This window comes from Spermophilus citellus, assembly GCF_964194105.1.
Source record: "Spermophilus citellus genome assembly, chromosome: 5".
NCBI lineage: Eukaryota > Metazoa > Chordata > Mammalia > Rodentia > Sciuridae > Spermophilus > Spermophilus citellus.
Genome location: NC_138186.1, coordinates 76598820 through 76624728, shown reverse-complemented (window position 1 = coordinate 76624728; position 25909 = coordinate 76598820). Strand labels below are relative to the sequence as shown.

Below are 25909 nucleotides of genomic sequence, written 5' to 3'. Positions count from 1 at the left end.
TGTAAAAGTTGCAAGCCGTAGCATCCATTCTTTTAGACAGATATTGATAGTGAACCAAGAAGAACATGACTCATAAATCAGAAGAGAATAAAATAGGCAAGATAATTTTTAAAGAACAGTAAGTTCTAAGCAGAAAACAGGTTAATGTGTATACAAATAAAAAATATAAAAGATAAAACAGTAATTATGGGAATGTACACTTGAGGAAATGAGCAAGATTTTGTTTTGGACTTCATAGATGGATAAAACTGGGGAGTGGTGGAAGAGGTTGGTGGCAATATGCAAAGACAGACCAGTTGGAAGAAAATCAGGGAAGCAGGAATCACAGAGTCTGAGAAGTAGTTCAGCTTGACAGATACAGTACAAGTACAGTACAGGAATACTGTAGTAAAAATGGACTGTCTTTCTAGAAGTCAGATGGCATACTAAGCTCTATACTTAGTGCTCTAATCCTCACACTTTCATCAGACATGTACATTTTGTCCTTAGTTCTTAAAATTTACTAGCATGCTTGATAATATGTAACTAATAATTCATTTTAAGTCTAGACTGTCACCAAGTTCCAGCAATGTTTCACAATACTAATTTCTCAGGTTTTGTTTTTATAAATTGTGTTTATAGTTCATTCATAATTGAAGGATATTAAGGGGAGAGACTTCTAAGTCTGCAGTTACATTCTATCACTACTTTATTAAGCTGGCACCGTGGGTACTTGCTTACACTATTTAAGAATAATTTGTGGGCTGGGGATGTGGCTCAAGCGGTAGCGCGCTTGCCTGGCATGCGTGCGGCCCGGGTTCGATCCTCAGCACCACATACAAACAAAGATGTTGTGTCCGCCGAGAACTAAAAAATAAATATTAAAAAAAAAAAATTTCTCTCTCTTTCTCTCTCCTCTCTCACTCTCTCTTTAAAAAAAAAAAAAAAAGAATAATTTGTAAATTTTCATATCTCCTTGAAGGTGTCTTTCTTTCTTGGTTGCACTATGGTTTATTTTTCTGTCTGTCATTTTCAGTAGTTTTAATCAAATTAAGTTATTTTTTATATATCTAACGTTGGAATGGAATACTGTCTAATTCTGTGGTTGTTCTCTTTTAGTCACCTTTGGAAAATTCTTAGGCAATGATTTTTCTTTTTCTTAGCTGTTCTTCATGAAATTAAAAAATATATATATTGGTGCATAATAATTATACAGAAAAGTGAGTATCACTGAGGCATATTTGTACATGAACTTAACATAATTTGGTTTATCTATCAAATCTCTATTCTTTTTGGTACTCCAAATAAACTTATATTACCTCTTAATTAATTGTTCTTCTCTTTTAATTGATTTTCTGACTTCTTTTTACTTTTTATTTATATATTTCAATCTGGATATTTATTTTTAACCATCTAACTAATCCTGTCTTAATGTTTCTCTTTTTAAAATAATACAATAGATAGTGTAGGGGCACACACCTGTAATCCTAGCCACTAAGGAAGCTGAGGCAGAAAGAATACAGGTTTGAGCCCCTCTGCAACTTAGTAAGACCCTGCCTCAAAATAAAAACTAAATAAAAAGGATTAAGGACGTAGTTCAGTGATAAAGCACTTCAACGTTCAATCCCTAGTACCAAAAAATAATAACAGCATCAGCAACAATAATAATAGATTAAGTAGTATAATTTCAGGTTACTATAATTTTCAAATTCTGAATTGTTGTTGCTTCCATGTTTCAGCATTTTTTTGTTTTCTATTTTATTATGTTTAATAATCTATTTATTTTAAATTCTCTAATAACCTCAAAATATGAGAAGAAGGTTTGTACTGTCTATTAATCTCTTGGTTGTTGGTCATCAGTATTCCTCTTCACTTTTTAATACCACACATTTTTTTTTTTTTTGGACATTGAAAAGTTTATCTTCTGCTAGCACCCTCCAAAGAGGATTTATTTTCCTGGCATGCACATAGATTATAAATAGATAAACTCATTCTAGTTAAGGGGGGTTTGGCGTGATCTGGTTGGAGATTTTTATTGGTTTGTCTTTACTTCTAACTCTGTGGGTCTCAACTAACAGCCAAGTGTGTTTAATGGGACAATTCCATGTTTTTTTGTAAGCCCTAAATACCAATGTCTGTCTCTTTAGAACCATTAGATTTTGAAGCTTTGCTTTTGTGGAGTTTGACACTATAAATGCAAGGTTAGAAGGGAACCAATGCCTCTTAAAGATAAATAAAGAATATTGCAGGTTAACTTCTGTACTCACTTCCCTATTCTTCTCTTCATGTACCCATATTCTTGGTCAGGCTGAATGCTACTATTTTCTTTCCATTAGAAGAGATTTTTTTTGTCAACAACTTCTTTCTGTGTAGATTCCATTTATTACAATTCAAGTTGGCAAATATCCTGGCATAAATAGAAGAGTTCAGTGTGCTTTCACCTGAATTTGGAATCTTTCTTTCTAAAATTTAGATGGTATGGTCTTCCTTTGAAGTTTTAAGAATTCAACAATTGCAGGAAGAAGAAATATGGCAGACTGTAGTGATCCAGAGCATTATCTAAGGCTCCTGGAGTTTAAATACCATAGATAGACTTCCAGCTGCATAGTAATGTTTGGGGACCTTGAGAAAGTTCTGCAGGTGAACAAAGCAAAAGAAAGAAGAGTACATTTTCTTTCAAAATTGTCATTCTAAGCTTTGTGAGGAGGAACAAAATAGGCTGGATGTGTATGGGTCTAAGTATAAAAGTGAAAAAAACATGCTGTCCCAAACACCATGTCCCAACGCAGACTCTGTGAGCTGGCCACCTCCTCAATGCTCAGAGGTTTTTTAGAGAATTCACTCCTGTGACTTGGACACTAGCAACACATACTCCCCAATAGACAGACTTCAAGCTCTTCTCTGGAATAGGGCTCAATTAGGTCTGGGTCAATCTGCAGGCTACATGGGTGAGATGCATGACTGGTGTCTCATAAAATAACCATGCCACTGTGTAGGTACAAAGGAACACATACTGAGGGTGAATTTAGCTCTAAAGCAGACAATGTTCACTCAGTACTCCATGGTGGGCAATGGAGGCACAGGAGAGCATACAAACTCCCCTAAAACAATTGGCTTATTTAAGTTGGAAATGAGAAGGGACAAACTGAAATTTAACTGTGTCCCATAAACTTCTTTTTTTAATTTAATTTTTTTATTTTTTTTAATTAGCTACACATGACAGTACAATGATCTTGACAATTCATACATTTGAATCAAATGGGGTATAATTTCTCATTTTTCTGATTGTACAGGTTGTAGAATCACATTGATTCTAAAACTGAAGCCCTGGAAAGAAGTTTCTTTTTTAATTATATCAAGAAGGAAAAGTATCAGTCCTTTGTTTATGGATTTGTTATTTCTTTTACTTCTTTTATAAATTGTTTTGTTGTTCTCTTGTCTCTCATTAGTCGTTTTTACATATTTCAATGAAATTTTATGTATTTTTCAATTAAGTGGATTTTTCTTGATATCTTTTTTCTTTCCTCTTTATAGTCCCTTCCCTTCTTCCTCCCCCTATTTCTCCTATCTCTCTCCCCTACTCCAATTTTTTCTCTTTATGTATTTTAATATAAGTATACCAACAGTACTGCCTAGTTTTCCAGCCTACTTTGTATTACCTCTTTTCTTTTTGGTTAGCAGAGTTATGGATACATATGTATATTTAATACATCTTTAATTATTATGATATATGGTTTTCTCTTAAATTACCACTGGAAATTGTGATTATACTTTCCTTTCAAAATATTAATCATGGCTGAATCAAGAACTAGATCATACTGAGGGGGTGCTTTTATGAAATACACCCCCAGACCAGGGAATATTGAAAAGAGATAACTACTCACTAAAATACCTTTACACAATGGTGGGAGAAAAATCCCCAAACAGATGCACAAATCCCTGTATAAAATCACAGGAAACATGAGAAAAAGTCAACATTTTTTTCAAAAGTTCGTAATACCCTCATAATTGAGTACATAGATACTAAAGTGGATGAAATTCTAAAGAATGAATTTTAAAAATGTTAAATGCCAATGAATTAAAAGAAGATAAAAATAACTGAATGAATTAAGAAAGACAATATAGGATATGAATGGAAAATTTAGTAAATAGAGATTCTGAAAAAGAACCAGTCTGAAATCTTGTTAATAAAAAAAAATCTTAAATTAAAAAAGTCCAGTTAAAAATATCACCAATAGACTAGATCAAGCAGAAGAAAGAATTTCAGGGCTTTAAAACAAGTTATATGAACTAGATTCTTTTTTGTTGCTTAAGCAACAAAAAAAGAAAACAAGCAACAACACCAAAAAAAAAAAAAAAAAAAAAAAAAAACCTGTGGAAAGAATATTTAAGAATTCCAGGCCAACATGAAAATGCTTAATTTAAGACACATAGAACATGAGAAAGTAGTAAAGATATAAACTAATGACATTGATTATCTATTCAGTTCAATAATGGCAGAAATTTTCCCAGACCTGGGGAATGAGATAGGCATTTAGATAATGGAGGGATATAGAACCACCAATGAACAAGAAGATAAAGAACCTCTCCATGACATAATTAAAATGAAAAAAAAATGGGAACAAGAAAAAATTTTAAAAGCTACAGAAAGAAATGAAAGATGATAAAAAAGGCAAACTCATCAAAATAATAGCAGGTTTATTAGCAAAATCTCCAAAGACCAGGAAGTTTTGGAAAATGTATTTCAAGCCCCAAAGGAAAACAACTCCATACCTATGTTACTATATTCAGTAAAGCTAGTCTTCAGAATCAAAGGAGTAATAAATACCTTCCAAGATAAAAAAATAAAAAGACATTTGCCTTGGAAGGTATTTATTACCTAAAGAAGCATTTCAGAAGACATTGAAAGCTATCATATGCACAGCAAAAAAAGATAAAAATCCAATACTGCAAGGGAAAGAAAAATCTCATTGGAAGATTAAATAAGTAACTGAAAATTAGTAAAGCATCAAACACTCAAAATAAAACAAAATGACAAGAATATAAACCTCTCTATGATAACACTGACTGTAAATTTCTTAATTCGGTAATTAAAAGGCATAAATCACATTTAAAAACAAGACCTAACTATGTCCTTGTTTAGGACTTTTTCTTCATCTGTTAAGATGATTACATGAGTTTTGTACTTAATTCTTCTTTATAGATGATAGATGATAGATGTAATCATCTTAACAGATGAAGAAAAAGTCCTAAACAAAATATAATACCTCTTCCTGATAAAAACTCTAAGGAAAATATGGATAGAAGAAATTTACCTCAACATTATAAGACTATTATATGACAAACCCAAAGCCAAAAACATACTGAATAGAAAAAATTAAAAGAATTTACTCTGAAATCAGAAACAAGACAAAGATGTCCACTGGAATCACTCCAATTCAATATAGTTCTTGTAATTTTAGCCCAAGCAATTAGGCAACAGAAAGAAGTAAAGAAAAGAAGTCAAATTACTATTTATATATGATATGATTCTACATAGAGGAGGTCTCCACCAAAAGACATCTAAAGCTATTAATTTAGCAAGGTTGCAGGATACAGGATCAACAAATAAAAATGAATCATTTTTTTATAATATATAGCAATAATTAATCCACTAAGAAAGAAATCAGAAAAATAATTCCATTCAGAATGTTTTTAAAAATATCTAGGACCTATACAAGGATAATTAAAGAATGCTGACAAAGAGAAATAGAAAGAGACATCAGCAAATGGAAAGACCTTCCTTATGCATGGATAGGCATAATGGCTAATGTTACCAAATGGCCATGTTACTAAAAGTAGTCAAGATTCAATGTAATTCCCATCAAAATACCAAAGGTATTCTTCACAGAACTAGAAATTAAATGTTACAATTGTAACTATACTAGAAATTTATATGGAGGAACAATAGACCTATAATAGCCAGAGCAATCCTTAGCTAAATGACCAATGCTGGAGGCATCAAAATACCCAATTTCAAATTACACCATGGATATATTGTAACAGAAAACTGAATGATACTGGCATAAAAACATACATATAGACAAGTAGAATAGAATAGAAGATATACTGAGAAAAACACACAGCTATATTCATCAAGTATTTGACAAAAGTGCCAAAAGCACACACACACACACACACACACACACAAAAGGCTGCCTCTTTGATAATTTGTGGGGAAAAAAAAGCTGGATATATGTTTGGGGAGGCAGCAGCACCTCATTTGGGCATTCTTCTTGCAGCCAAGGAGAATGTAAGCCATGTGAGAAATTAAAGTCTAGAATTATTAGTAAAGAACAAAAGACAAAGTCAGAAGAGATAGTTTTAAAAGGGGAGCTCCTAATAAGTCCAGCCCATACAGAAACTGGAGATAAACAATTAGAAAAATGCTCCTGTGGTTTATTTAAGGGAGTATATCAAAGGCAGGGGTAAGGTTTCAAAGGTGGAGTTTTGCTTCTGAAGTCTTGCAGTCAGCAGGTTGGCAGGTCACATCCATCTCAAAGAGGCTATAGGGCTACAGAAGATCACCCCTTCTCTGGGGGTCTGGGCAGTCAACCAGAGGAAATATCCATTGAAAGTTCCCAGACACCAATTATCTTATTCACTAGGATACAATGTGCAACACCGTCCATACACAGCCCAGGGATTGCTCTCTACATATATGTGTGTAGAATGATGAAATTAAATCTCTATTTCTCACCCTGTACAATGATCAAATCAAAATGTATCAAAGACCTATATGTAAGACCAGAAACTTTGCAACTGCTATAGGAAAACATACAGGACACAATTCAACATATTGGACACAAGCCAACAAAGATTGGCTTCCTGAATAGGACTCATATAGCCTAGGGAATTATAGTAAGAATTGATACATGGCATCAAGTTTAAAAGCTTCTGAAAAACAAAGGAAACAGATAATAGTGTAAAGAGAGAGCCTACAGATTGGGAAAAAATGACAACTACCATTGTGATGGACAATTAATAGTCAGAACATATAAATAACTCAAAGAAATCAACACCCAAACACCATAATTTATTTAATGAATTTACTAATGGACTAAATGTACCAACTTTTAAAAAAAGAAATATAAGTAGCCAAAATCTGTACAAAAAAATCTTCAAAATCTTTAGTCATTGGGAAAATGAAAATCAATCCTATATTGAGATTCCATCTTTGTAGTAAGAGTGGCAACCATCAAGAACACTAACAACAGCTAATGCTGGTGAGAATGTGGAAATAAAGGAACTCTTATATGCCACTTTTGGGAATGTAAATTGGTACAGCCACTATGGATATAATTATGAAAATTTCTCAAAAAAACTAAAAACAGAACTACCATGTGATCCTGGTAACCATTCCTCAGTATTTATCCAAAAGAATTAAAGACAGCACACTTCAGAGATACACACAAATCCATGCTTATAGCAGCACAATTCACAATTATAAGTTATGGAAGCAGTCTAAGTATCCATCAACAGTTGAATGCTGGAAGAAAATGTGATACATATATGCACATACACACATACATAATGAAGGTTTTTTGTGGGGGAGGGGTGCCAGGGATTGAACTCAGGGGCACTTGACCACTGAGCCAACCCCTACCCTATTTTATATATTATTAGAGACAGGATCTCACTGAGTTGCTTAGCGCCTCTTTAAATTGCTAAGGCTGGCTTGAACTTGTGATCCTCATGCCTTCACCTCCAGAGCCACTGGGATTATAGGTGTGGGCCACCTCGCCCAGCCCATAATGGAGTTATATTCAGCCATAAATATTATGAATAATAAAATAAAAAGTTATTTGCATGAAAATTAAAGGAATTGGAAAACATAATGTTAAATGAAATAAGCCAGATACAAAAAGACAAGTATAGTATGTATAATTGTATAGTATATATTTTCTCTTGTGTGTAGAAACTAGAAGAAAAGTTGTCATGAAAGTAGGAGGGAGAACCATTACAGTAGAGAAAAGGGATTAGAGGGATTAAGAAGGGAAGATTAAGGGGAGGTTTTTGGGGAGTGAAATCAATCAAATTATGTTATATACATGTACAACTATTACAAATGAAATCCATTATTCTATATAATTAATATGCACCAATGAATTTTTTAAATAAAATAATTAAAAATGGTTCTATATTATTTTATTAAATTTGTCTAGTTATATTTGGAAAAATGATGTCTAGCATAGTTCTGGCTTGCATGATAATTTTGCAGATCACTTTTGATTAATATATAGACATTAAATTCTCATGTGCTGAGAGTTTTCATCAATATGTATTGAATTTTATGATTTTTTGCATCTGAAATAATCAAACTATTTTTTGCTTTTCTTTATAGATGTTTTTGTATTGATACATACTTATATTTCTACAAAAACTTTTACCCATGCATTATATAAATTGAAACTTTTAGATATCATGAAATGAATATATATATATATACATATATAATGAATATATACAAAATAAAATGAACATAATATATATTCACTTTATTTTCTTAATCATGAGTGAAATTGTCTGTCTTTGCATTTTTTCTTACATGTTTGCCAGATTTTAATAGATAGACATTATTAGTGTAAAAAAAAATAAGGTCAGCAGTTTCCCTGTTTTTCTGTTCTTTGTACCTATATGGCATAAAGATTTGGAAATATTTTTCTTTGAGTCCTGTGATTCAACAACCAATCTTCCTACTTTGGTGCATTATGATATATTCCATGGTTTAGCATGATTTTCTATTTCTTCCTGAATGAATTTTCCCAATTTACTTTTTCTCATATCTGTCTACTTTATCCCTCTTTTGTAATTTTTCTTAGAGAATTTAAGGTTAGTAGATTTGGTGGGCAAAATTATAAGATGGTCCTCAGGACTAAGGCCTCCTGCTACTCATGCCCTGAGTGTGGGTGAAAACTATGAATATGACATTCCTCCTATGAATATGTTAACTATATGGAAAATTATTTTGTAAGTGTAACTAAGGACTCCAACCAGTTGCCCTTGTTTTAGCCAAACAGGAGAGTATCCTATGTTGTGCTGACCTAGTTTGATGGGACTTGGAAGGGGCTTGAAGCAGCTTTTCTGTTGACCATGAAGGAGTGTGATCATGCCATGAAGGGATAAGTTAAATGCCTCAGAACGGCTTCTGAATGCTGAGAGACATCCTTGTTTGACACCTAACAAGAAAAATAGATACTTAAGTCCTACAGGAAGAATGAAATAAAAGCTGCTGCTACTACACTGATTTTGAACAACTCCCAATCCTAGATGAGATCATAGTCCCAGTCAATACCTTGATTTCAGCCTGGTAAACCCTAAACAGAGGATTTAAGTTATCTGAAATTTGCACACTTGAACAGGGAAACTGTAAAATGGTATATTGACGTCATTTCATGCCACTTAATATCAGCCTATGAAGTAGATGCCATTAGCACTTTATATATATATATATATATATATATATATATATATAAATTTTCTGGAGGATTATAGAATTGTTATTTTTTATGTAGCAATAGAAAACTTATAACAATAGATAATGAGCAGCAAAAAGATGGTTTTCACAACTTAAACACCCTTTAACTTCAAAATTCATATTCATAATTGTGCTACACTTCTTACTTTGTGATACTTGTTCCCAGTAATAGACATTTACATATTTGTGGATCTGAAAAACTAAATTACAATAGAGTTCATTGAATTATTACCATTAAATTGAGGGCTTTGTCTCTTTTGTCTCACTGGCTATGGAATTCAATATATTGGACCCAGGTCATCTTTTATTGTCTTTGTCTTTATTGTCTCCTTCTTATCTGCATATTTTCAATTTGGAGAAAGTGCTTTGTATGCATTTTTCAGTAAGCATAATGACTACTCTGTAAAAGAAGATAAAAATCATGAGGATCTAATTTTCCAAATTGTGCAAACCTTTATTCTTTTTGATAAATATGTTTTAAATACGTTTCCCTCCTCTACCAAAAGTGGCTCAAAAATATTATCATTATTTTATAAATTCACAGTCTGGTTTAAAAATAGTATTTTACCTTGAGTCATTATTCAATATTGCTGAAACTAACTTTTTAATGCTTCATGAAAAACCACTTTTAAAAAGAATGTCAAAATTTAAAATATGCTTCTAACACAAGTAGGGTACTGATGAGTAGACATAGTTGAACTCTGGGTTGTTTCTATTTTATACTCTTTCTTGTTTCCATCAACATTTATATATTTAATGTTTTAAAATATCTAAAAATAAATTTTCTTTATTCTTTCGTGTTTCCACTTTGTACAGATTCCATCATATTTACAGATCACTGCTATAATATCTAATATTTCAATGATATGTATACCCTGAAATTGTGATAATTTTCTATTAATTATTAAATCCAAAATGCCAAAATTATTAGCTTTTATGAAATAAACATATTTAATGAGAAAGAAATATAACTGTTTTTTGATTCTCTGTATTACAGATACAGTAAAATTAAAACGAGTAATTTTTTTTTTGTGCTTTTGTCTTTGAAGAAGTGATTCATACCTACTAAAAAGTGAAATTTCAGATTAGAACTAAAGAGACATGACTTGCCCATCAGAATTTATTCCTGTTCTGCCCAGTCTATTCTGTTCTGGTCTCCACTGCTGAATGAGGCAGTTTTCCCCAGTTTCAGAGTCAGCATTTTTTTTTTACGTTGAAGAAGAGTGTCCACTACAAATAGCAGGATGATAAAATTTTATCATTGCATTCAACATTTGCATATGTGCTCTTTTAGCATTTACCAAAAGTAAGGCAAAAACAACTCATGAAATCTGAGGTACCTTACTCAGGGAATAAGAGCAATGTGTGGAGCACAAAACATGAGAAATTGATGCAAAACCCCAGCAAATCATGTTTTGATTTTCCACTTTGAGTGGAAATTAATACACCTTGAGTGGATAATTAATACACTTTGCAGGAATGAAGCCCAATATTGACAGTAGTGTGTCTCTCATATCCCAGCTTTTCAGCTGCTTATATAGCATTGAAAACCATTTGGCCCCAGTAAGCCAAACCAGGGCACCAAATGAAACTTACATATTTGAATTATCATAATTTAGGTGTACCATACATAAAGCATGCATTTTTCTTGTTCTTCTGATAATATGATGTTTCACTAAGTTTAAAATAAATTTGTTGTCTATAATGAATAAAAGTAATAGACTCCATTTGAAATCTGAGTACTAACTGTAGTCTTTACATTATGTTTGCTTATTTTTTTTTTGTTTATTCAACCAACATAACTTAAGCATGTATGCTGGAAATTTACAAGACACTGAGATGTATTAAACTGAGTCTCATTCTCAAATCTCTTGGAACTCATGCTCCTCATATACCTGTTTGTAACTGAATAGACTTTATTCACAAATGGAGAGACTGGGTTGATGTCATCTAGCATTGCTCCTTGCAATATAAATGCAAGTGTGTAATTCAGCTTTTCTAGATATTACATTAAAAGAAATTTAAAAAGCAGGTAAAATTAAGTTTAATAATATTTTTGTTTCAAAATGTTTATCCTAACTATTGCTATTTTTACAGGTAAGTAAAAAGGTTGTAAATGTCATACTTGCCATTAGTTTTATTCACAGTGGATTTTCAAAATCCAACATATATGTATGTGTATATATATATATATATATATATGTATTTTTTATTTAGAGCATATATCAGTACTAGCCATTTTCAATGCTCTCTAACCATTTAAATCTAGTTTCTACTTCTACTGAAAACTGAAGATGTAGATAACAACTATCATTGATTTTGGCATTTTTCATAATACTTTCTTTAGACTCTCTAAACATAAATGCCTCAATTCTAATTTATCACAAAGACATATTCTTCAAAGTATTTTTATTTAGTAACTAACTATTGCTCTTCAGTAATTTGAGGTTTTTGTTTGTTTACCTAACACAGAAAAACAAGACCTTTGTAATGTGAATAATATTGTCTTACATGAACTCTTTGTGTGAAATGTCATGCAAAATTTTACAGTTTAATTTACTATTATTACTGAAATTTATGTTACTTGTCAGTAATATTATAAATATATTCAGAAGGCTCACTTTTTGTACTTTTATTTTTTTAACTTGTGATCTAGTTGCTAAGCTGCAAAAATAGTTCTTTAGTTTTGTTCATGTTAGTAACAATCACTTTATTAATATACTACTTTTTAAAAATTTTAGCAAGATTTTAGTTATATATTGTGGTCATGATGTACAAAATGTTAATGTTGTATAGATTGTATTGACAAACTACAATATTTTTTGAATTATATATAAAGCAATGTGGTTCACATAAATTTCCATTGGAGTAAAACTCATTTGGGCGGAGAATAGATGTTTTATTAAAACTGAAAACAAGATTACAAATTGCCAGAGACATCAGAATAGCTAAGAGGGATTAGTGGATGATAGGTATAATAACAATAAATAACTTAACAGTTTTATAATTTTCATACTCTCTTAGAGCTGCCATGCATGCCTGTCTGATTGGGAAGGAACTTTTTGTGAACAAGAAACCAATGAGTGCAAAAAGAATCCTTGCAAGAACAATTCCACCTGTACTGACCTTTACAAAAGCTATCGGTGAGTAATATATTTTTAGTTTTCTTCATGAAATTACTTGGACTGCTCAATGTCCTTGGGATGCATCCATATACTATTTTCACTTTTCCATTTAATTAAAATAACCATCCAAAGATGAAGAGTCATTTCTTGACGTGACAGTGTCACATTAGCTTGAAATTTGCAAATACCAAAGTCCAGATGTCAAATCAGCAAAGGAATAAACAGATTTAGCTTGGAAAGGCAATTTGCAGATGTGGGCGTGTAACAGATGCATTTATGTCTTCAAAGTGTGTTTTTTCATCTCAGTGCTGTTGTGGACCATTCACACAATATGACAAGGAAGGAATGGGTCAATTGAATTAAAATATTCAGTCTGTTACCCAGATATCATCAGGAGTCTGTATTATTTTAGTAAAATTAGTGACAAGTTTTACAACATAAATGATCATTGTGTTCTATAGTTGAATATTATTCAATACTAACAATTGACAAACAAACAGATTGCATTGTTATTTAACTTGTACTTCTTGATTCATTCAGTAAATATCAGATCTCTCAAGTGTATGCAAGATCACAAGTATTATAATCAGAATGCGTTACTTCTAGTCATGGAGGCAAAAAAAATAATAGATATAACAGAAAATAATATTATAATTAAATATAAATATACTCAAATGATTATTTTCTAGGGATTAATCAAAACAATTACGACATGTCCTGGGAAATAACTCATACACTTCCTTTTGCCCTATGATTACAGTTCAAAATTCTGGATTATATTAATTATTTAAAGATTTTCAAAATTTGTCCCTCAATTTTAGTGATTAAAGTAGAATATAAGACTAAGAATGTCAACAGTAGGCAATTTACTTTATTAGAACAAAATTCTTACATAACTTATGATAGTTGGATTGAAATTTTGAAGATAATAATAAATAAATGAATAATTTGGGTAACATGGAGACCCACAATGCTGATAGATGATATTAATTTAAAATATAGAAAAATATAAAAATCCAGAGCTAATTTTGTGACCTAATCAATTACTAAAAATGATATATCACTGCAAATTGATAATAGTAGCCTCTTTGTCTAGTATTTGGAGAAATAACCAGTTTTTGATGGACAACAAAAAAAGATGTCACATTTATCTATATTTGTTTTTCTTAAGTAATTCTATGAATTATAATTCCTAATATATTTACATTTTTACAGTATTTCCTTCATCGAGATGCCGATATGTACTTTTTAGCCTATAGTTCTTTAATTCCCAAAGATCATGTGTCAGGGCATTGGTGATGTAGACAGTCACCAAACACATGCAGGAGCAAACCTGTGGAGGGGGAAGTCAGATATGTAATGCACTGCAATGAGGGAAAAGGCACACCCCTCTTGACCCATGGCAATCTTAGACACAGGTGCTAGAAAGAATTATAAGTTTGAGCCTGTTATATACTTTGGGGGAAGGGTTTAAGAAGTGAGACTTCATTCTCAATAGGAGCTTGTTAGAAATTGAGCAAAATTCTATTATGTCTGAGTTCACAAAATTTACCTGGAAGGAGAGAAGACAAGAGGGGATAAAAGCCTAGTTTTCTTAAAGAGGGGGAATTTCTCATGCTAGCTACAATGGAGGAATATTCTGGTTGTAATTTTACATTTGAATGATGTGTATGATGTGATCGCTATGCAGATATGATTATGATCTAGTCTACTTTCTGTTATGATCCATTGGGGTCATAGAGTGGCCTTGTCTGATGTTTTGTGATATGTCTGTTGAAATGTTCAACAGAAGAATACCAAGATCCCCCTGTGAACCTAGTTTATAGTAGTTTACCAGCTCCCTGATATCCTGGGTATCAGGAGATGTTTTCACTCCCAAAATAATACAGTCTCAAAATATATGTGAAATTATCTATCTATCTATCTTATCTATCTATATCTATCTATCTATCTATCTATCTATCTATCTATCTATCTATCTATCTATCTATCTGCCTACCTATCCTATGAATCATACAGAGAATAGGGTTGCCAACATTTGTATAATCAAAAATTAGTCTTTAATTTTTGATTTTCCCAAAACTTAACCTAGAGCCTGCTATAGATTAGAAGTCCCATTAGTAAAAACAGATAACAGATATTGTATGTTGTATGTATTATATTGCAAAAAATATCCAAGAATGGTGAAAGATCACTTTTAAACTGTGATACTCAATTTACTTGAGAGACAAACTACTCATACCAAGATGATTATTATCACACAGTGTTTTAAGTGGCAGTTCCCAACACTGGAGCTCACCAACTAGCAACAGGAAGTAAGGATTAAATTATTACAGTACTAAAATATTCAGAACAGTTCATTTTATGCAGTATGATTTAATACTGCATCTTTTTGTTTTTATTTCTTTATTATGAATGGTGCCATGTTGTGCTGTATGTGCTTAAAATTTGATAAACTTTAACTTTTTTAGTAAATTTGTGCATAAAGATGGTAGTATATTACAAAATATGCTTCTATACACAGTTTTTTCCATTCATTACATACCTACATTTGTTTAATTTTTTGATATTTCCAGTCTATATGGTTTATCTGCAAGGTTTTTCAAATTGCTACAACTCTCATAAAAATTATTCACATATAAGTGGACCCCACACAATTCAAACTGGAGTAATAAATGGGTGTGTGTATGTATGAAGAATTCAACACTTATCTTAGTCCACTTATTTGTTCAAAAATAGATTTTTCTAAAAACGTGCATCAAACAAAATGAGAACACACAAATATTCATTTATTATCTAATGTGGAAGTGCTTTTATTTAAATAAAAATATTGCTCTTAATACAGAGGTATTAAGAATTGTAAAGAAGACAAGCAACAAAATAGGGCTTAATTAAAATGTGCTTTATTTTAATATTCATGAGGCATAATCAGTCTTTCTAGATGACTCTGACACCACTAATTGTGAACTCCTAATGACTTAAATTTATAAATGTGTCAGAAGACTTTGTCACTTAAATTAGCATAAAGTGTCATAGTCATTTTATCATTCTTGAGATTTTTGAGAGATTGCTGGTTTATATCTAAGATATTAACTTGCATTTGGGGTAGGGCATAATAATAAGTCTAGGGTCAAGTAATCTTTCTGATTGTGATTCTATTTGTGATTTTAAAGATCATGTATTATTATTAATGTTATACTCATATTAGCTTTACCAGGATGCAGGAAGAAAACAGCATTCACTAGATGTGCTATCAATTTATATACTATGTATGTTATATATGACATCTTCTTATTTATGAATTCCCTCGCTAATTTATATTTTTATACCTTTGAGAAATAATTTACATATCACATTTGACATTTTTGAAGTGTACTATGCAACGTATTTTAGTATATTCATGAAACATTTCAACTATTACCACCATCTAATTTTAGAATGTTTTCACTCCAGAAGAATCTATGCAGTACCTCCCCATTATCCCAAGGCCTTGAAACCACTGATAAACTTTCTGTCTCTGTGAATTCATCAATTTTTGAAATTTCATTTTAACAGAATGATAAATCTTTTGTGACTGGTATATTTTACTTACCATAATATTTTGAATTTTTATGTTAAACCAAATGTTTATAGTTCATTCTCTTTTTAATGGCCAAATATTTCATTGTATGGTGATTCCACATTGTTTGTTCTTCACGTCATGGACATATAAATTGTTCCTTGTTTTGACTCTAATGAATATGCCATAAACATTTATGTGCACATATGTGTATGGAAATGTATCTTCAATTCTTTGAGTATATATCCAGAAGTGGAATTGCTGTAACACTTGACAATGCTATGGTAAAACATCCAAACTATCTTCTGAAGTAAATATACTACTTTACAGTTTCTCCAGCAATGCATTAGAGTTCTAAATCCTCCACATCTGGCCATTCCTTATATGGTTTTATCTTAACAGTTCCAGTTGCTGTGAAGGGGTATCTCATGTTGTTTTCTTTTGCATTTTCTTAAAGACTAATGAGGGTTATCATCTTAAAATGTGCTTTCTGACTATGTGAATCTTTAGACCCTTAACTTGAAAATTCAGTTATCTTTTTTTTTATTTTGAGTTGTAAGAACTTTTTTTTATATACTTTGTATACAATTACATCATCAGATATTATTTGTAAATAGTTTCTTTAATTCTGTCAGTTGTCTTTTTTGTAATTTTGTCCTTTAATGCAAAAACAGTATTAATTTTGATAAAGACTAATTGATATGTTTTCTTATGTCACTTTTGCTTTCAGTGTCATCTTTAGGAAACTGTTCCCTAATCTAAAGTTATAAGGATTACTAATACTCTATTTTCTTCAAGAAATTTTATACTTGAAACTCTTATATTTAAGGATAATCCATTTTTAATTAGCTAATTTTTGTGTGAAGTGTAAGGTAAGGGTCTAATATTATTTTTCTGAATGCTGATATTCAGACTCTTGAGAATTTCAGCATGCAGAAAAATAAAAAGCTTTTTGTTGCTGTGACCAAAATACCTGAAAACAACAGCTTAGAGGAAGAAAAGTTTATTAGGATTCACAATTTCAAAATTTCAATCCATGATCAGTTAATCAATTGCTCTGGGCTTTTGCTGATGTAGAACATAAAAGTGGAAATGCATGACAGAAGAAAGCTTCTCAGTTCATGGCAACTATGAAGCAGAAAAAACGAGTGAGGAGCTAGGAATAAAATATAACTCCCAAGGCCATCCCCAGTGACTGACCTCCCCAAGCCATGGCTTACATGCCTAGTTACCACTTAGTAGAATAGTCTGCCAAATTAGTAATCCAGCTAATGGACTAATCCATTGAGTGGGTTACACTACTCGTGATCTAGCCATTTCAGCTCTGAATATTCCTGCATTGTCTCTTACATGAACTTTCAGGGTTGCCTCATCCAAACCATAAGAGAAGACTATTCCTTTCATATTCATTTGTCTTGTTACCTTTAACTCAGAATCAATCAAAAAATGAGGGTTTATATCTGGAATTCCAAATCTATTCTATTGCACTGTCTCTTCTTATCCTTATACCATACTTTCTTATCATAGATCTAAGTAAGTTTGAAATCCGAAGTATGTATCAAATATATTTTTTTCTATTTTAAAAATTTGGGGCAATGGTGGAAATTTTGATTTTTCATGTGAATTTTATTATCAATTTTTCATTTTCTGAAAATAGGTAGGATTTTGATAGAGCTTGCATTGAATATGGAGATCATTTTGGAAAGGATTGGCATGTTTATAATAATGTCTTCAATATATATTCACAGAATGTCTTTCAACTTCGTTATGAATCATTTAATATATTTCATTCATATTTTCTAGAATTTAATGTACAATAATTCATAATTTGTAGATTTTAATTTAAATTAACTATTTTTAAAATTTATTAAGAATTTGATGTTTTTGATGATATTATAAATTGAATCATTCTTTTAACATCCTTTTCAGATTGTTCTTTGCTGACTATATAGAAATAGCATTAATTTTTTTATACGGATTTGGCAAGCTCAAGGAACTGATTTGTAATTTCCAACAATTTTGGTGCATTTTCTAGGATTTTCTGTATCTTATAGTAGAGACTGTTTTGCTTGCATCTTCCCAATATTGATAAATTATGTTTCATGCCTAATTACCCAAACAAATTTCATTATAATATTGAATAGAATGACAAGTATAAATATCCTTGTCTCGTTCCTAAGTGTAGAAAAATATTATGAAATCTTTCACCATTATAACATTAGCTTACCCATTATGAGCAAGACCCTAATTTCAATCTGGAGGATCACAAAAAGGGTGTGGAACATAAGATATTTATCATTGATCCACTCTACCAGATTCTAGAAGTTCCTTCCTATTTCTTGTTTGTTGATTTTTTTTTCATGAAAAGAACTTGAATATTGTCAAATGCTTTTACTACTACTATGGATATATGCACTTTGTCCTCTTTTAATGTGGAAGATTGAATTTGGTGACTTTCCAATTTTGAACCAATCTTTCATTTTCAGTATACATCCTAGTTAGTTATGGTGTACTAAGCTTTTCACATGTTGCAAAATTCCATTTACTATAATTAGGTTGTAAAATGTCAGAAATATATTTGTAAGGGATAGAAGTCTGTAGTTTTCTTTTTTCCTTCCTTTTTTCTTTTGTGTTTGTATGAAGTCTTTGGTTTTGGTATCAGACAAACATTATCCAGAGGAAATGTGTTTGGTATTGTTTTCTCCTCTTTTGAAAGAGGTAAGAGTTGCAGAGAATTGGTATTAGTTTTCAAACATTTGGCAAAATTTACTGGTAAAACCATTTTGTTTTTGCCTCATCTTGTGGAAAATTTTTCTTCCTTTGATCACTAATACATTTGATTTGCATATTATAAATTTATTGTTTTCTAAATCAGACTCTATACTGGCTTTTCATTTTCTCCTAAAGTACTTCCTTTAGTGTTTCTTACAAGGTGGGCATGTTAATGAAAAATTCTCATTCTTTTTAATCTGGGAATATATTATTTTCTGCTTTTGCTTAAAAATTATCATTATGGGATACAGAATTTTTTATTGAAAGCCTTTCTCTTTTAACACTTCAAATATGTCATCCTACTGCCTCTGATCTACATATTTCTCTTGATAAATTAATGGTTAATCTTACTAAGAATACTTGTATTGCTACAAGGGGAAAAAATCGAAGCAGTTACACTTAATAAAGCTTATTTGAGCAAGAAAAAGATTCTAGAACTGCACAGCATTCAAGACCACAAAGGTTCTGAATCACCTCTCCCTTCCAATGTGATGAGCTACTTTTATAACCAGAAAGACCAAAAATGACATCCAGAGATTACCTGATTGGTAGTCTGTTATTTACATTATAGAGGCATAATTTGACAGTTTGGAGCATGGGATTGGCTGAGGGATAATCTACTGTGATTGAAGAGTATACTCAGTTTATAATCAGCATGCACATCAAGCTAGGTTGTAGCTCATTATATATGGAGGCCTATTTTGCCTTATTTATCATTAAAGATGAATTCCTACAACAGTAGGAAAATGTATTTCAGAGGCTAATGTAGAAAAGTTCATTTTAATTCAATATATAATGAATCACCTTTGCTGCCCATAAAAGAGTCTCTATGTCTTGATCTTAGTTTGACTACCATATCATTAAAATTTGAGCTCATTGAATTTATTCTACTTGAACTTTGTGACCATCATGGGTGTGTATATTGATATTTTTCGAAAATTTGGAATTTTTTTATATTATTTCTTCAAATGATTTATGTTTCTTCTCCATTATGATTCTCATACATAAATGTCAATGTATATATTGTGATAGCATCTCACAGATATTTGAAATTCAGGTTATACTTTCTTTTTTAAAAAGGTTTTTTCTTTTCTTTCTGATCCTCAGGAACAATAACATTAACAGACTTATCTTCAAGTTGACATTTTTTTCTACCAAATTAAATCTGTTATGTCCATCTAGAAAGCTTCTTTATTTCAGTTTTTGTACTTTTTGGCTCTAATTTCTATTTGTTATAACTGCTACCATTATTAATATTAACTTTAAAAATATCAACTTCATTCTTTGATTAATTATTTATATGATTCTATATTTGGCATATTTATTATATCAGTATATTTGTCACAATAATCAAATATCCAGGTTTCCTCATGGATAATTTTATTGAGTTTTTATTTCTGTATATAAGCCATATTTTTCTTTGTATGCCACTTAATTTTTAATGAAAACTTGAAATTTTAAATAACTTAATGTGGAAAATCAAATCATATTCTGCTCCTTCCCAATTGTTATTGCCTTAGTATGTTATTTCTACTTTTTTTCTCTTTTTTTTTATTTTAGTGTTTTGCTATAATATTTGACAGTCATGTGAGGTTATCAAAGTCTCTCCTTGCCAAATTTAGTGATAAGCTAAGATACACGATTTGGCAGAGATTTTCTTAAATTCTTTGAACTAATAAGTCTTTCAGACTTAGGGACTTTGTGTCAGAGTGTGTTTGTGTGTGTGTGTGTGTGTTGATGCAGGCCTTCAACATTCTGTCAGTTTAAAATTCTACATTTTTTTTTTTTTTTTTTTTTTTTTTTGTGGGGATGACTGGGTATTGAACTCAGGGGCACTTAACCACGGAACCACATCCCCAGCCCTATTTTGTATTTCATTTAGAGACAGGGTCTCACTGAGTTTCTTAGCTCCTTGCAGTTGCTGAGGCTGGCTTTAAACTTATAATCCTCCTGTCTCAGCCTCTTGAGCCTCTAGGATTACAAGCATGCTGGTCACCATGCCTGAAAAAACTCTACATTTTTTGCCTGCACAAAATCTCAAGTTTGGTCAGAGATCAAAGATTAGGGCCTATTCATATCTTTCCTGACTTGTGCATTGCCTTTCATGCTGTGATGTTTTCTACTTTCCAAGGATATTTAGCTTTCAAAGAACAATAAATACATCTCTCCCCCTAGATTTTATAAGTGTAAAAGTTGGCCTCTAGTTACCCTCAGTTGGAATCATTATTGCAAGGATGTGCAATATTAAACAATTGCCACTGATTATTTTAACACATTTCTAGAAATGGAGCTTTTTTGAACACAGGGAGTTTTGTATTAGATCATATTAAATCAATTCCAGGGAATGGAGTTCTTTAGAGACCAAATTCCCTGGGAAGGGTCTTTTGGTGAGTGCAATGCCTATACTCTCTCTTCCAGTATCTATTCAAGGATGCTGGTTTCACAACTGCCCTAATTATAATGTTGGCTTTTAAGTTCATTGCAGAGATGAAAAGAGGAAGATGGGACTAATGCAAAGGAAACCATTACAAAGGTGATTTTACTTACGTGATTCACTCATTTTTCTTAAATAAACACGAAGATTGTTGCAAACCTTTAGTTTCATATCCAGAATATGGAAAAAGCATATTTTGACTATGTTTGCCAGTGTTCTGGATTCTTCTGTGGAAAGGAATATTTTTCAGAAGTTCTTCTGCTGTTACAGAAGTGATTCTACACTTATATTTCTCATATTGGGATAGACAAAGAAAGATAAGAGAAAGACAGGAAGAAGAGAGAGCAGGTGAGTCATAGAATAATAAATTTTGAATATAAATTTTTTTCTATCTCTGAAAATTGTTGTGGTTGATCATTAGCCAGTTCACATTTTCAAACTTCCTCTTTCCTCCTCTGTAAAGTTTAATTAATAATAGCAATGTAGGATTATGGCAGTAAATTTATAAGTAAATTTTTTTTGTCCACAAATTATTTAACTCAGTTTTTCATACATGGTATACTCTAAACAACACACATTTTCTTATTCCCTAACCTTTATCTTTTTTTAATATATGCATATGAATATTTTATATATATTTGAATATAATATATGTATATAAATGAATATAGCTAGAATGCCATATTATAAATGATGAACCCTTCTAATTATGTGAATATTAACTCATTCCATTTTACATATGTATATGTACAGCAAATAAAGAACATTAAAAAGAGATTAATTACTCCATTCTAATTAAGGAAGAGTTTACTTAGTTAAGTTTTAGAGCTCTCTACAGCTTTCTCACAAATTTCGGAGCAAAGATGTCAGAAGTGTCAGTAAAGAACAGAGTGAATATTATACTTAATTTTATGAAAGCAGATTCTAAAAAAGCATATTATAAATTGCAAAGAAGATCCTTAAACATCATACTATTTGAAGACAAAAAAATTATGTACATAAAATGCTTATTAAAGTGGCATATTTTAATATATCAAGTGAGACTTGAATTTCATTGATCTTATGATTGTATTCTTTAATAAGAAAAAATTTAGGAAAATAATCATCAGCTAGGATACTAAATCTCTTTAGGTGATCTATGTGTCCTACGTTACCAAACTACTTAACATGTGCTCAACTCTCTAAACAACTGGAGTTAACACAGTTTAGTGTTTACACAGTTTCAAGACATTAAAAAGCAAATTGGGCTAGGGATGTAATTTGAATGCTGAGTGCAACCTGCCTTCTGCTATTCCTGGCACGGTTTAGAATTTAACTGCCTTCTTTATTTCTGATTTTTCTTCCCCCAAAGCAGAGTCAACAGCTTTAGCTACAGATGGGGCTCTGTATGGCAGTTATTGGACCCAGATGCCACACTCTGGAGCATGTTTTGCCAACAGCATCTGGCTCCTTTTCTGCCTGTGTAATTGACATTCATGTTGCTGCTTGGCCTGCTTTTTCTTATGGACACGACAAAGTAGACTTTCAGACAGGGTTAATGTTTGCTGCCAGTTGACTCTAAGATATTATTTTTTCTTTTTCTCAGTACTTATAAAAAAAATTGACCAGATACCTCACATTATGAAGCACTAGGCATTTAAACTTTATGTTTCTTTTAAGAAACATTTTAATGATTATAATAACTGAAAAGGTAAAAAGTTTCATAAATAAAAAAACCTATGCTTATTTGTACTTCACATATATGGAATAAAACTATGAAAATTCTGGTGTGTTAGTAATTTTCTTTGTGCTACTTATTTATTTTTGCTGAATTTATATATAAAATCCCTAAGTGCTAATATAAAAGTAACATCTCAATGAGCTTTTAATTCAGGCAACAGCAATGTATGGCATAATACTTAGCTTTAAAAATTGAAAGATATTTTTTTCCTTTAAAAAAGCAGAGTTTTTGAAAATTATATGTGAGTGTTTTTATTTAATCCCTTTTAAGATTACTGCACCATGTATTAAATTATATACATAGCATTATGGTCACAGGCAATTTTAAACATTTTGCAATTACAACCTATTATTTGAGGATTTGATTTTAAATGCCTCTCTACATCAGTAAGTTTGTTGAATTGTGGAATACATTCCTACAAGGGAAATTGCCTGTTTAAAATATATCTGCACCCAAGATTTGAACAACTTTAAGCAAACTATCTTTTGTACAGACTTATTATTGCATCCACACAAGCAATGAATGAGACTGCATAGCAGAAATGTGGTTTATATAATTTTATAATAGAATAAATCTCTGAGGTTTTATTTATGGCCAGTTAGTACATGAGTCAACTGAGGCTTAGATATTTTCAGAATTTTAAGCAAAAATAACAGAATTAGAAAGTGGTGAATATAACCATCAGAAAAAGGTCTCCAAGACTCAAAATCTGTGATTTTACATCACAAAGGAGCAAAATTTGGTCTTCTTTACAACAGAAAATAAAAATATATGTTTTCAAAAAACAAAAGAGAAAAGAACTCTACCACATTCTAGGAGGGCAGTGTTACTCTGATATCAAAGCCAGAAAAAAAAAAAGAAAGAAATGCTAAAACAAGAACTATACTCCAATATCTTTGAACCTAGATGCAAACATTTTTTTTTATTTTTTTTATTTTTTTTTAATTTAATTTGATATATATGACAACAGAATGTATTACAGTTTATATTACACATATAGAGCACAATTTTTTCATATTTCAGGTTGTACACAAAGTAGATTCCTTCATGTCTTCATACATGGACTTAGGGTAATGATGACTGTCATATTCCAGCATCTTTCCTACCCCTATGCCCCCTTCCATCCCACCCTCCCCTTTTCCCCTTTGCCTTAGCTAGAGTTCATTGAATCCTCCCATCCTCCACACCCTTGTACTAGTTATGGATCAGCATCCTTAAATCAGAGAAATTATTTGGCATTTGTTTTTTTGTAATTAGCTAATTTCATTTAGCATTACATCCTCCACCTCCAAACATTTACCTGCAAATACCATGATTTTATTGTCTTTTAATGCTGAATAATATACCATTATGTATATAAACCACATTTTCTTTATCCATGCATCTACGGAAGGGCATCTAGGTTGGTTCCACAGTTTAGCTAATGTGAATTGTGCTGCTATAAACATGGATGTGGCTGTGTCCCTGTAGTATGCTGTTTTTAAGTCCTTTGGGTTATAGACCGAGGAGAGGAATAGCTGTGTCAAATGGTGGCTCCATTCCCAGTTTTCCAAGGATTCTTCATACTGCTTTCCATTTTGGCTGCACTAATTGATGAAAATATTTTTAAGAAAATACTAGCAAATTGAATCCAATAAGCACATTAGTAATGATACTCACCACAAAAGATCACAAGTACTAGCTAAGATGGAGAGAAAGAGAACCCTTGTATACTGTTTGTAAGAATATAAATAAGTTCAACCATTGTGGAAAACTGTACAAAAATTCCTCAAAACTTAAAAATAGATCTTCTATAAGACCAGCAATCCCATAATAGGGTATATATCCAAAAGAAATGATATCTTATGTTAAAGAGACTTTCAAGTTCATTGTAGCACTATTCACAATAGCCAAAAAGTTGAAATGAATTATATGTCCATCTAATAATGAAAGGATGAAGAAAATGTGGTAGGCCTATACAATGGGATACTATTTCATTCCTTAAAAAATAATTAAAACAGTACCTTATAGAATAAGGATTAAACTGGAGATCATTATTTTGAGTGAAATAAATCAGGGACAGAAAGACAAAGACTGCATGAACTCCTATGTGGAATCTAAAATAGTTGATTTCATAGAAAAAAAAGGTATAGAATGGTGATTATCAAAAGATGGATAGAGTTAAAGGAAGGGAGGTTTGGGGAATTGTGATCAGTGCAAATTAAAATTACAGTTCTGGGTTACTATTACACGGTATGCTAGTTATAGATAATATGTAATGTAACTTTAAATTTGAAAATCTGGAAGAAGGGATTTTGAAAGTTTTCACCACAAAGAAATGATAAATATTTTAGATAAGTATGTTTAACCTCTTTAAACATTATGCAGTATGTACATGTTTTGAGTATTACATGGTATCCCATTAATAAATATAATTCTTGTGTTTTTGCTTGTCACATAGGAAAATAAAAGTTAAAGTAAGGAATAATGCAAGAATTTCAAGAATAACATCTAGAAACAGGAATAAAAAATAAGTAAATATATCGTCACCACCATTCCTCATTTTCCATTGGAGAGCAGGTGCCAGTATATTTCTAATGAATTTGTGAATGAATAAATAAAACGTATCCTTTCTCAATGGAAAAGTCACATAGTTTAATTTTTATCAGAAATGAATAATTCAAGATTCATGTACACCTTCTTTAACAGATGAATAAATTCAAGACAAATTACAATTTTATAAATAAGCCTTAGAATGCACTGATTAAGTAACTTCAGGTTCATTAGCAATTGTACAAAGAAAGGGAAGGAGAAATCATGCTAT

The 25909-nt window shown here is 31.2% G+C and overlaps 1 protein-coding gene across 1 annotated transcript in view; it reads left to right on the top strand.

The window, feature by feature from the left end:
* EYS (eyes shut homolog) overlaps window positions 1-25909 on the top strand; it is a gene marked incomplete at its 5' end in the record, with an annotated part of 1607607 nt that overhangs the window by 474689 nt on the left and 1107009 nt on the right. Inside the window, 1 exon segment of the mRNA XM_081294994.1 lies at window positions 12521-12639. Coding sequence (XP_081151120.1) covers window positions 12521-12639 — 119 coding nt within the window.